A 14,299-nucleotide genomic window follows, 5' to 3' on the forward strand; every position below is an offset into this window, starting at 1 on the left:
AAGCACATACACAATACATACACACATATAATAATAATGAATCCTATACTATTACAATCAGGTTGCACTCCATCACCATCAGAACTCTATTATCAGCTTATCAAGTGGTATCCTATCTCCTGGTTCACCACCTGATACTATCAACCTCCTCAAGTTGATCAAGTCTACATACACTGTTGCACCATTAGCAATAGAATATATATATATATGTATCCTATTAGACTATTTTACAGGAACTTCTTTTCCACAGCTCATAAAACGGAGGAAAGGGTCCTGAAAGATATTGTTAATAGAAACGTTATCCCTACAGACAAAAATCAGAGGATACAACTGACGATTTACTATAAAACCAGAAAAACGGCCAACCTACTCATGAGAAACTCTCCAGACACAAAACAGAACGCTTTAAAAGAGACCAACGTCGTCTATGCCTTCAAATGCCCTCTTGGGGACTGTAAGCTCCAAAAAACCCAGTATATAGGCAAGACAACAACATCTCTTTCTAGGCGTTTAACGATGCATAAGCAACAGGGCTCCATTAAGGAACATATAATCTCTTCCCACAACCAAACCATCGCCAGAGAAATCCTAGTAAACAACACAGAAATCATCGATAGATACAGCGATAGCAGGCGGCTTGACGTTTGCGAGGCACTACACATCAAGAAGTCAACACCAGCAATCAACAGCCAATTAATGCACAACTATATTCTATCCACCTCAAGACTCCGCTCCAATATAGAAGCATCAAGAAATATGGACCAATAGGCTTTCTACAATCACTTCTATTCAATACCCATTGTTTCGTGTTCTGTCTTGTGTTGATGAAATTAATACCTTATTAAATACCACCTCACCCCATCCACCTCACTCAAATGTAGATATAAACAAATCGGAGATGTGTAAGTTCTATTCAGTTGTGTGTGTTTAAACTAAAGTCTTTGAAAATGTAATAAGTTAAATTTAGAATTTAAATTTAAATAAATAAGTTAAATAAATGAGAAAATTCGTGTTAGAATTATTAATCTAACTTTTTCGGTCATATTTAATAATATATATATATGTATCTATAAATGTGTACAAAGAAAATCATCATGTGAATGCAATAACATATATCAGTATAAATGTTCATTGACACACAACAATGATCAATCGATCACTCTATCAGTCCTAGAACGCATACATCTGTAGGTAATCCAGCCTACGTCTGTAACTCTAAGCTTCAGTATAAAACACTCCTTGACATAAGAATGCCAACAATCACTCACCTCTCACTGCGTCTTGCACGCTAATGACAATCAAACACTATCAACTCCCTACAAGTAATCCACCAGAACTTCCCTTCCACCTCTGGAAGTTCACTACCCTGATATCTTTAGGTTCTTCCGGGCTTCACTACCAGGATCCTCTGCAGCTCCTCCAGGCTGCTACCATGAAGTTCTCCTTGAGCAACTACGGTGCTTCACCCTTCTGCTAGGTTCCTCCACAGCTCTCTTGGCTGCTACACCATGAAGTTTCCTCGAGCAACTATGGTGCTTCACCACCTCTACAGAAGCACGTGACACTCCTCTTCACTGCTTCTCCTCACAGCTCGAGGTCCTCTGCTCCACTACCTTGGAGTCTCATCAACTACTTCATCTGTGCTGGCTTCGAAGTTCTCAGCAACTTCTCCCCCAAAGACAAACCTGCAACCCATCGACACTCCAATAAAAATGTTTCCCCTTTAACACATAAACAAAAATAATCACACAATATGTTTGGCTCCTATATCCATCTGCTCTCTACATACTGTGAGAGTAGACTCCCCCGTTTTGGGCGGGTCCATACTCCACCTCGCCTGGCGGGAGTGAGTCACACTGGGAGGGTCCTTCGCCGTCAGGAGCCGGGCTCCGTCAGTTGCCTGCCAGCGCTCAGAGGGGACGGACGTCGCTCCGTGTTCCTCCCTCTCCACTCTCTTATTTCAGGCTTTCTGCCTTATTAAAACATGTCTAACTTATCACTAAACATTGCTACTGTCGCTGGGCACACGACCAACTACAAGCAATCACTATGAACTGGCGTATATCGTGCTTACCACAGATTGTCTGGTCGAGGGCGCTCCTCCCTCTGACGAAACTTGGTCAGGGCGCTTCCACGGCCCACAATAATGCCTCTGGGCGGTTTAATAATCTGCTCGTCGACCAGGACTTGAGACCACAACGTTCCCAGCTCGATTCTACAGCTGGCACATCTGCATACTTCTCTTCTCTTCGAGATATATCACTAGGGGTTCCCTTCTGGCGGGAGCTCAACGGAGCGCGGCTTTCCCTCTGCGATGTCTGACCTCAAGTGAGTCAAAGCCCTCCAGAAGCGAGCCTCACGCCTCCAGCAAAATGTCCACATCTCCTAGTCAGTCATTTATCTGTTTTCTTCTTCACTGCCCATAATCTCAAATTGTTTTTCATATCCAACCAGCTATTTTACATATGTGTTATCACCTCTATATTTTTTAGACCTGGTTAGGTCAGGCTTGATGAATAACTCTCAAGGAGGGAGACTCGTTTCTCCTGCAGGCTGAGATCATAACAATAGCCTTCCAGGTTTGGTGCCTTCTATTGATAATTACTTAATGTTTTGTACACTTAAAGTTGGTTAAATTTACACACAGGCAAATATAATCTACTGAAGAATTAGATGCTATAATATCAATGATTTTGAAAATCATCACAGTTGTCAAATTCTGAATAGGAAACTATTAACGTAACAACATTTACAAATAGTTATGACAATGACTGAACTGAAAGGTATACAGCAGTCTAAATAAGATTTTACATTTTGGCTTGGTGAGTAACATTTAGCCTACAATTTGAAACGATCATGGTATTGGTATAGGTCTTGGGGACTTGTCCCAGCATCTGGGAATCATGTTGTTTGGGATTTGACAGCTATTCTAAAGCTTTACATGCACAGAACAATGTAGGGAGCTGAAGACTGTTGCATGAACAATTAGGATATACATTAGGATTAAGACGAGGCTCGGGTGTTTTAATTTGCATAGTATCTCTGGAAAGAGAAGTTATGAGTTAAAGATGTTGCTTTAATTTTAAATGGTCACAGAAAATATAATATTCACAGTGACCATTGGTACAATATGTTCAGTAAACTGGTTATCTTGAGATGATTTTCCCCTCCCTGTCTGGCTCGTTGATGCCGTGAGGAGGCTTGGTGGGTGGCTGCCGGAGTCTGATGCTCCATGGGCCAGTCCTCTGTCCTTTTGTGGCCTTTATATGCTTCTGCTGCTGTCCTCACAAATTATGCCGGACACCTTTTCCTTTTGTTTCGTTTTTCTCCCCCCGTCTTCTTCTTTCTGATTGTCGTTTCCCCGCTGACCTTGTGCCAGTTTTGTTCATTCTTTTGTTTTGACGCCCGGGTGTTTGAAGAGGTATACTCTTGCACCCGTAGAACTGTAGTACCCAGCGTCTCGAACGAGGGGACGCTTTTATTGTCACTCCTCCTTTCGTCGCTGAACCCGATCTCGACGGACTGACGGTTCTTAAGGTGGCGATTGCGGGACGTATACTCACGACGCACCCCCTAGGGGGCCCCGGCAAGACCGGCAACATGTCTATAGTTGGATGTCCTATCCTCTAATTGTAGGTCCGTGGTGGATGAGGGGGCACATTCGTGAGCGAAAGTATTACCTCGTTTTCATGTCGCTGAATACTGTTCCTCTTATGAGTTCTCATGCTCGTGGGGTGGGCGACCAAGCCCCCGAGTCGGACTGTGTTGGACGACCGGGCTCTGTAGCCCCCGCTACATTGGGCCCAGACCAAGCTCCTCCTTTGACCCTCCTGACTACTACCCCTGGCTCCCCTCCCTCTGTGGTTGGGTCAAGCCACTCCCCCAGCGGTGACCACCTCGTCACCTGGCGCGGCTCAGTCTCTCATTGTGATTACTGCACCAATCTACCAATCTTTCATGTTGTCAACAATATCTCCAATTCCAGCTCCCGGATAGCAAACCCTTAACCTGTTCCCCCTATCTCTGGCACAAAACGTCCTGTCTAAATACCTCACCTGGGAATCTCCCACAACCAAAATTCGCTTAGGTACCTTCTTACCTTTCTGAGCACTTTGAGGGGCCTGCGCTTCGTTGCTCTTCGTTGATTTCCTTTTCGAGTGAACTGCAGGCTCACCACAGCACTCGTCTTCCAACACGGCAAATGAATTTGCCGTGAAGAATTTGAATGAATTTGCCGTGAATTTTGAAGGCGGCCTTGTCAAGGTCTTCTTAAGACCCCTGTCCTTTACGACTTTCCACGACGAGGTCATTTTAATATTGGTCTCCTCCTTCGTTTCTTCTCGATGTTTCAGCTGTCGTACCTCCTCCCGTAGGGAATCCATCTCTGCTCTCAGAGTTCCAACTAGATTCATCAGTTCTTTCACTAATCCTTCCATTATTGCTATAATAATATTACTGCAATCGGAGCTCCAGCTAACACACCCTCTCACTGTCACTGCGCCTGACTGACTCAACGTCTCGCCTGCAACATTCTCTTTCGGTTAGTATTACTAATATTTCTCCTAGTGTTGTTCCGTCCTTGCCCCCGTGGAGGGTCCCCCTTCCTCAATATTGCAAATCCCTGACCCACATCACTAAAGCTTTTACTCCTACAGTTCTGAAACGCCTTTTCCTTGAGCAGTTTTCTTCACACTACCGCCCCTTTTCCATCTTCACCGATGGGCCTAAGTCTGCGGACGGTGTAGGCTACTCTGTTGTTTTTCCTGACCGCACTTATATGTGTCGCCTACCTCCGGAGACAAGCATCTTTACAGCAGAACATTATGCTATTCTCTATGCTCTTCGTATCCTACTTTCTCGTTGTCAATCCTACTTTCTCGTTGTCAATCCTACTTTCTCATTGTCAATCCTCCTTTGTGGTTGTAGTTGACTCTCGTAGTGCCCTTATGGCTTTAGGATCCTTTAATCTTCTCCATCAGGTGGTCGTCGAGATTCAACATTGGCTGTTTCTTATCTCTAATAAAATTAAATCCGTAGAGTTTTGCTGGGTTCCCAGCCATATTGGTGTTTCTTTAAATGAGCGTGCGGATGTTGCCGCTAAAGAAGCTATCCCCTCTTGTCCCATTTCCCATAAAGGTATTCCTAATTCCGACTTTTACCCAGTTATTCATTCCTCCATCCTTGCCCGTTGGCAGGGTTGTTTGTCTTCTGCTGTTGGTAACAAACTGCGTACTCTTAGTACGCAGTTTGTACTAGGGTAATGTGTCCCTGTGGACACACAGGGACATATTACTACTTCCTCCTACCACAGTAACCAGCGATGGGAAACGGCTCTGGCTAAGTTACATATTGGCCATACACGCTTAACTCACGGTCACTTAATGGAGCGCCACCCCGCTCCTTATTGTCCCTCTTACGGTCGTGCATATCCTTGTTGAATGTCCTGACTTCGAGGACGAGTGTGTCTTGCTTTCCATCACAAATTCACGGTCACTTGTCCCTCAATAGAATTCTTGGTGAATCAGATACTTTTGATATCGTTCGCTTTATGCGTTTCTGTTCTCGTATTGGCATCCTTGGTGATATTTAGCGCCCTCTGATTATTCCGCACATTTGATGGTGCTACATAGCCGTCTTGGTTTGGTGCCTTCTTTTGATAATTACTTACTTGTATGTGAGCGCCCTCTGATTATTCCGCACTTTGATGGTGCTACATAGCCTTCCCGGTTTGGTGCCTTCTTTTGATAATTACTCACTTACTTGTATGTGATTATATATATATACTGTATACTACTTCATATTTTGACTTGGTTCTCTTAATTCAGGTACTGCAGTAGCCTTGTTACAAATATCTCTACTTAAATTTTTATTTGACTTTTCAGGGGGGTGCAAAGTTTATGAAAATGCTGCAGATTCTCACTGGGCTAATACAGATTGTAGTGTGTCCTGAATCCTCTATGTAGATTTCTGATCTATATTTATATTTTTGCCAATTATTTTTATCTTAATGTGTAACTGGAAGTACACATTTAAGGCTTTATGAAAGCAGATGATTTAGTCTTTCCAAGGAAGACCGTGGAAATATATTAGACTGAATAAATTACGCCAGTAACAAGTGTGTTCAAATACTAAAAGTTATAAGTGTTGGCTTCCCCATTTTTTTAGCACAGTCTGTTAGGGTTATCGAGTTCCCTTTGGCAAACAACTGACCTTACCTAGGATGCAATCCACACCAGTCAATAAACTCTCAGGCATTATTAGCTGCAAAGTGAATCAGGGAATCTGGTGCAAGGAAATGTTTAAACAATTTGCTATCTGGGGATCAAGCTTTGTCTATACAATATGACTTGTTTGGCACGATAAACCTACAGTACTTTACTGCAGTTCAGATTCTAAAGGGTGATATTCTTCCATGTAATGTCCAAGCTTATGCTAATTTTCAACATTGAATACTATTTCACTTGGTGCTGCTGTGCGAAGGATCCTGGTTATTTCAGACCATGCCTTGTATTAACTTTACCTTATATTACAGTATACTATCATTTTCTTGTATTCCTGTGGCTGCTTTTTTATCCTTCTTAATCTTTTTATTCCTGTTCTTGGTAACTTCATTCATTTTTTAATCCCGACAAGGATCCACCCATCCTTGGCACTTCTTAAACCGCTTTCCAAAATACTTACAATTGTTTGGCTGCTTCTAACTTTTGTATCCTTCCCAGAATTCATTCATAATAGTGTACCGAATGCCCTCCCTGGTGGCATTTATGTCTTTTCTTTGGGTTGATTTCATACGATGGGAAATCATATAAATGTAACAAATATTTATTCATTTTATTGCCACCACAGAACAACTTTCACTTGGTTCTAAAGTCCAACTTTTTGGCATTTTTTTATTTGCTCAAAATGCTAAGAAGGCATCATGCCCCACAAATATGAATGTTCCTTACTGTGGAATATAGTTTAGTTTTTTTGAGCACCATTATAGCTTAATAGTGTGCTTACCAAATCATGCAGAGACAGCGAGATTTAGCATTAAAGTAATCCTCCTTTGTGTCGCAGAATGTTCAAATGGATAAAATCCACCAAAGGACAAATGACTCAAACAGCAAGAAATTTCATATAACCTGAAAATCAAGACATTCTACAAGTTGTTGAAATACTTTTAGCAGGACAATGTTGTTCTGACTAATTTAACGATTTAACGATTTAATATTAGATTAGCCCTTTTACTATTCATTATGGATAAAAAATACTAGCACTACATTTCCATCAAGTACACCAAAATTTTTTTGGAAAATCCTTATAGACAATGTTTACAAAGACCTGAATTCCATTAATTAAAAATTTCCAGTTTACTGCTATTTTTACATACAAATCTAAATCAACAGTAAAATAGATTTGTTAGTTTACCTAGTCAAAATTGTGTGTTACCTTCCGTCAAACGTTTTGTACAATTTGTTCAGCTACAAGTCAAATATAGTTCTCCAATGCTGACAATAGAGCATTGACAAGTACTATAGAATTCAACTTATTTCTGCCATTAACCTTTATCTGACCCATTTCATTTTTCAATGACTTCTACCCATACCTGGAAAAAATCTTTGCTTGACTTTGCTGCTCTGCTATATGCACTTCATAATTTATATATTTTTTTTATGGTACTGCCTAGCATAATAAATTGTTTAGAAAAAATCAGTTCACCATTATAATATAATGTAAAGTTTACTTTAGTCCCATGATTAACCATTTAGGCCAATATTATTGAACCTAATTAATTTTCATGGTATACAATGCCCGTAAACCTCAATTAGAAAGTTTGTAAATGCATTAGAATTTGCATCTGCAGAATATACTAGTTCAAGTCACCTCTCATGATCAGCTCTGCCCAATCTACCCTCTGCAAGTAACTCGTCAATCCCTCAAAATCAGCTTCATGCTCTATGTATACATCATGCTTGTTATAACTGTTCTCAGTCTCCCACTTTGTTTACTTATTATTAATTCCCTGTTGACCAGAAGTGTAAAATATTATTTTCCTGTGTTGCAATTCATGCAATTAGTAAGAAAGCACTGAATGCTAATCTATATTAACTTGACATGTCCTGGAAAGAAAATTTACTTAATTGTTCCTTCTTGAAAAAAGTTAAGGGAAGACACTAATATAGTTTGACTTGCTTCAGGTGCTGGTATAATTATATGCACACAAATCTTAAATTGCCATATACAATGACAATACACAACAGAATTGCATAGGGGCAATGATACTTTTAAATCTAGAATGTTCTGAAAACTATATACGGTACTGTATTAACTGTAATTTATTATTGTGATACAGTTTTACTATTACAGTAAATTTAATCCACAAAAACATGATTTAAAACTAAAGTATTCTATAGTTTGTACTAAGTTTGTAAACCCATCAATATTCCTTATTAGTATTGTTTAAATATATCAGAATTTTGCCAAATTTTGCCTCATTTGCCAAAACAATTACCCATGAATGTAATTCAAATTGCACAAGTTCACTAAAAAAAATTAAACACAGTATTTTCAATTAAGACAATTTTACAACTTTATTTTGATATCTACCACAACTTAAGAAATTACTGTAATGAAAAATGTTTGATTTGTGACCTGTTCAGGATGTTAATCAAAACAGTACAGTATCATGGTTTTATTATTACATCCATTGGGACTGTAATGTAAATTTATATGATCATTATTTCCAGAACATTTATCACCCATTTTATGTGTATATTAATCAATATATTGTACAAGATTATTAATTTAAAACAAAAAATGCAAAATTTTTGATCTGTATTGTGCACTAACCAATACCAAACATGTTTCATTATGTTACTGGAATATCCATCATAATGTACTGTGTATTTCAAAAACATTTATTTCCTCCTCATTTGCCAAAACAATTATTCAATTATTCCTTTTAGTTCAGTGAACAGCTGCTTAACTGTTCAATAGCTATTTATTACTGGCATCTTTGTATGGGAAAAACTAGAACACATTACTATGCAGTGTGCCAATGTCCATCAAGCTTTCCATACATAGTTCTTAGTCTGCACCATATTCCCTTTTACCACTGAAACCTCCAGAGCTTCCTCCATAACCTCCAGAGTTTCCTCCGTAACCTCCAGAGCTTCCTCCGTAACCTCCCGAGCTTCCTCCATAGCCTCCCGAGCTTCCTCCGTAGCCCCCAGAGCTTCCTCCGTAGCCCCCAGAGCTTCCTCCATAGCCCCCAGAGCTTCCTCCATAGCCTCCAGAGTTTCCTCCATAGCTTCCACGGCTGCTACCAAAGCCTCCACGGTTGCCACCAAAACCCCCACGACCACCACGGCCACCGCCAAATCCTCCACGGCCACCTCTAAATCCTCCATCACGACCATAGCCCCGGCCACCAGCAAATCCACTGTTGTTGCTATAACCACCCCTGAAACCTCCTTCTGATTCTCGAAAACCGCCTGTAAAGAAAAAAATTAAATTCAGTTTTTTTTTAATGTTTAAACAAAATACTGTAATATTACGCACACATATGCCGCCTCAAACATTCTGCAAGTCTTAATTTAACATCTGATGAACTGTTTAAAGTCACTTCAGGCAATTTAAAATTCTTAAAAATTTACAATAATAAATAAGTATAATAATAAGGTAAGTATCCACTCAATACAACCACCTATATGCAAACTGTGCCCAGATCGTTCAGTGCTGGGCTCTGCTAAAACCTAAGTTGTTGAAATGTCAGTAAAATTCAGGCCCTTAAAATGTTTCTTTCTAAAAATTTTATTAAAGTTACAGAGTACTGTACAGTACAGTGGTACCTCGGGTTACGAATGTCGAATGGCCCTGTTTACGAACTTTTCGGGCTATGAGCCCGATTTGTTCAGAAAATTTGAATCTGGATACGAGTTTGTTGATGTCTTGCGCCCAGTGACTATCCCGCCTGAATTCTTCACAAGAATTTACCATTTTCTTGTCAGCCTTTTGGCCATATGAGCATAAAAGTTGTTATTATATATATTGCCATGGGTCCCAAGAAAGCCAGTGTAAAGGTTTACCTAAGAAAACAGTTGCATAGAGGATGTCCCTTCCTCATTAAGAAAATGTGTGAAGTATGGGAAGAACTGCAAAGTTTTGTTGAAAAAACTAACCCAGATAAAGCTGTAGCAGGCCTTTGCATTGACCTTTTAAATGACAATGTGATGTCTTACTACAGACAAGTGTTAAAATGTAGGGAAAAACAAGTGTCTTAAGCCAGATTCTTAGTAAGACAAGAAAGCAGTGAGCCACAAACAGGTCCTAGTAGTATGCAGGCAAAACGTGCCAGAGAGTGCACACCAGAGAAGTCCTCACTGCCTGATATTATAATGGAAGGGGACTCACCTTCCAAACAGTAACACCTCTCCTCCTCTCCACTCCTCAACATCTTCCATACACCAACAGGAGTCATCAGCAAAGGTAATAACTTGAACATACTTTTGTAGTGAAGATTTGGGTGAATTAGGTATAGAATGTACATTGAAGAGAAGTTTTTAGCGAGTCAGGAACGGATTAAATTCTTAAACCGAGGTACACCTGTATATGTATATGGTACTTTGAATTGCAATAAAACAATACTATAGCTTTATAAATAATACAAATTACAGTTAATTACAGTTAATTACAGCACTGCCATTACGTCAAATTTGTAATGACGTCTGTAATGAACAGTACAGCACAGTATTTAAAAAACAAAACAAAAAAAATCGGTTCACTTGTGTTTCAGCCTGTGCTCCAAAAAGATTAATTAAATTACTTACAAATAATACTTATACCCACAAAAATCACAGTTTATATTTTGTGAGAGTAAATATGCATAAACATGTATCACTTGCTTTCAGAATCTGCCATAAAATTTGGAGGTAAATATAATGTCCTTAAATATTCTTTCATGAGCACTAGCCGAGACTTGATTTTGCCTTTTACCTTATACTATGTATATTTATGTAATTTAACCGCAATACCTTACTGTAAAATGCCATTACCTGTTCCATCATCTGACCTCATTCTCTTCATGGGTGGCCCACCAAATTGTCGGGGAGGTCTAGGTGTATTAAATCCTCCCATACCAATTGGCTCCATATTGTAACGGCCTGCATTAATGCGGCACAACTGGCGAACACAGTTCATGACCTGAAAGTTAATTTACAAATTTACAATAACATAAATTATAAAAATATATTCTTTATGGAATACACAAGTATTGGTATCTATATCCATCTTGGCACTCTATCAAGACTTTTTCAATACATTGAACTTGTGACATTTTATCACTTTCAACAAAAACAGTTCCCTTGATGTTAATTCAACCTATCCTTACACTTAGGGCCAAGTTAACAAATTTAGTAATCCTTAGAGAATGTAAGGATGATCTCTCACTCATTTCTCTTGGTTCAGGTATAGTGTAGTTTCATTTTGTCCCTCATTTACCACAGATTTATCACATCATACTATACAGTACTTCACTGGGACGCAGCTAACTCGGGAAAATATCACAGGCCCCTTACCAAGGCATATTAACCAAATCCTCTGAATGCAATACAGTTCAAAGAATTTTAACTAACCTGCTCATCCTGATGTGAAGGCTCAGTTATAGCCTCAGGACTGGTTGCTCCTCTAATAACAAGAGCTTCCAAACACGGCCTCAGTGTTAGTATTCTCGATGCAAGTTCAGCTGAGAGATCTAAATTAATCCAACCATCCAAGCGAATCTAAAAAAAGTAAACACATTAACACCCACAATGACATTACTACAAAACATTTAATATCCTAACCCCTAAACTGCTCTGGGCTGTGTGGCCTTCAACACTCACAGGCACAAAAAAAAAAATATATATGTCTTGTAAGTGTTCATTTGTGTTCCCTGATCACAGGAAAAATTATAAATTGTAGGTGGCATATTTTGGCCACAATAGGGTGGGGAAGTCTGGCAAAAAAGAGGATGACAGAGCAAGTGCAAGAAGACATCTGCTCCGCTCCAGCAGTCAGGCGGGAGTTGCCACAAAGATATATTACCTAATTATTTCAATGTCTAATTGATTTTTCTTAGTTTTTTGAAGTAATATTATTCAATAGTGTGTAGTGTGATATATTTATATAATAAAATGTGAGAATCATCGCTATACTCAAAATTATGGAGTGCATAAATGAACAAATCAACAAGGGTCATGACAAGGATTCGAACCCGAGTCCAGGAGCATCCCAGACGCTGCCTTAATCGACTGAGCTACGACATGGTCAAAAGAGTTGAAGCCGAAGTTCTACTGAACTTACTGGATCCTGCAGCCTCTCAGAGAGGCAAACCAGGGTTTTATACAACTCCCCCATGCACTCGAGCTATGTCAATAGGCCGTTCTCCCTCTTGACTCGTGAGAGTTTGGTGCATCAAGCTGGCATATTTACTCCTCCCACAATACTATGCACAGCACAAATTATCACAACAATCCTGCTATTATCAGAATCCTTTACATTTTTATCACAATCAGGGATCTTCTGTAATACTATCATCCCTAAATAATACCAGTTACATAGATTTTGACATTTTTAGTCGATGCTGTGGTCACAAGCTGAGCAGCAGTGCTGTGAGCTCATGCTGCGTGCGCCAGCCTTAGTGGCTCACTCAGCACCGAGGCTTTCACACCCAGGAATGCTGCCCACGATTTTTATTTAAAAATGGCGTCTGTTTACAAGAGCCCTGAGGAAGCTGATGTGAACCTCGTGTAGCCGCGGGACTTTTAAATCTTGCGTGGTACTCCCAAACATCATATGATGCCGAGCGCAATTTGTCAACAGTTACTCAAAGCATCATACGATGCTTTGTGCAGTTTAAGGGTTAATGTCCACCAATGCTGGAGAGACTAAAAAATAAATTAACTAAGACTGTCCTTTCAAAACTAACTCCTTTAAGGATAATATTTCAGAAGCTTATTTACCCTTCCAGGAATTAAAATTTCAAATATTTGTTATGAGAAATGTAGATGTAAATGTACAACTACACATTTTAATATGGTATTAATTGTATGATAATGCGAAATGCATGTAAGAAAATCTAGACAAAATTGTATTCCTCTAAGAAAATATTTTAGATAATAAAATCACTTTTTAAAGAATAAAATCTATAACTTAACATCCAATGTCCCTGGCTCTCCTAGCACCTGGCAATAGTAAAAAATCTCAATCGGTGCCCAACTCTACATGATACCATGATACAGGGAAACCACTTTATTTTTACAGAAAAATATTCTCATCTAACCAATTCATATGATGGTAAACAATGCCGAGAAATATTTGAGGCCGGCAGCACAACAGACCGATGCTATCTTCTTTGTTTACTTGGAAAGCAGCAAACAAGCAAAACTGCTACCCACATGTTAGACAAACTCAAAAAATGCAGAAAATACTTGTTGCCAAGTCATAAGTATTTCTACTGAAAAATTAATTTGGTTAGACATGCCATATTAGCCATTAAAATCTGTAGAACATAACTAATTCAGAATATAATAAAAATATTTGTATTAAATATGCAGTGTACGACACAAGCAAGAAGTGGCGTATACTTACAACACCCTCCACAGCTTCTACACGTCTAGACCCAAACAACATCAAGTGAATGGGTGTCACCATTGTCATTTGTTTGCACGATACGGCCCGAGTGCGAATCTATAATGGAAATGTCTTGTTACCAACATTTATATTAAGACACTAGAGTATACTATTTTCCAATGTCTTCATTTATATAGTTGAGTTAACAGTACAAATGAGTAGAATTCAACATGAATAATAGACCAAAATATAAGCAACGTTATAATAAAATTTAATAAATTTTACACCTATAATTTCATGCAATCAAATTTCTACCACTCGGCCAGTTTTGCTTACAAACTGCCATCACATCTACTGTTCATATCTGTGACTGTGTCAATTAAGTTGAACGAATCCTGTCTTTGATATGCAAGTAAAAATATTTTATTATTACACAAACCTTTTCTCCAAATACAAAGTACGGAGAAGGGAAGATCAATTCTTGATTACTGCAGTTGACAGATGATTTGTGAATAAGAGCCGCTTTAGATTCTGTGGTTAATACCTGCCAATAGAAGGAAACATTATAAACTGTTCTAATGAGAATATTAAAACTCACTCATGCGCATACACAAATATTCCCATACAAAAACTAGAAGCGGTCCCCAGCAGTGCCCAGGTCTTTGTCATGTGCGTGACTTTGTGACACCCACTCCTACTACCACCG

General features: G+C 39.1%; 1 protein-coding gene across 3 annotated transcripts in view; it reads right to left on the reverse strand.

Annotated features, from left to right (window-relative positions):
• Positions 1–6,817: 6,817 nt before the first annotated feature.
• mle (dosage compensation regulator mle) overlaps positions 6,818–14,299 on the reverse strand; it is a 71,718-nt gene continuing 64,236 nt past the window's right edge. For all 3 annotated transcript variants that reach the window (XM_045760583.2, XM_069308798.1, XM_045760584.2), the window contains 5 exons: positions 14,033–14,137; positions 13,612–13,710; positions 11,616–11,762; positions 11,037–11,184; positions 6,818–9,476 (listed from right to left, as the gene is read on the reverse strand). In XM_045760583.2, the coding sequence (XP_045616539.1) occupies positions 9,070–9,476; positions 11,037–11,184; positions 11,616–11,762; positions 13,612–13,710; positions 14,033–14,137 (906 nt within the window). In that variant the 3' untranslated portion in view covers positions 6,818–9,069. The remainder of the gene's footprint in view (positions 9,477–11,036; positions 11,185–11,615; positions 11,763–13,611; positions 13,711–14,032; positions 14,138–14,299) is intronic.

Source organism: Procambarus clarkii, chromosome 63 (genome assembly GCF_040958095.1).
Source record: "Procambarus clarkii isolate CNS0578487 chromosome 63, FALCON_Pclarkii_2.0, whole genome shotgun sequence".
NCBI lineage: Eukaryota > Metazoa > Arthropoda > Malacostraca > Decapoda > Cambaridae > Procambarus > Procambarus clarkii.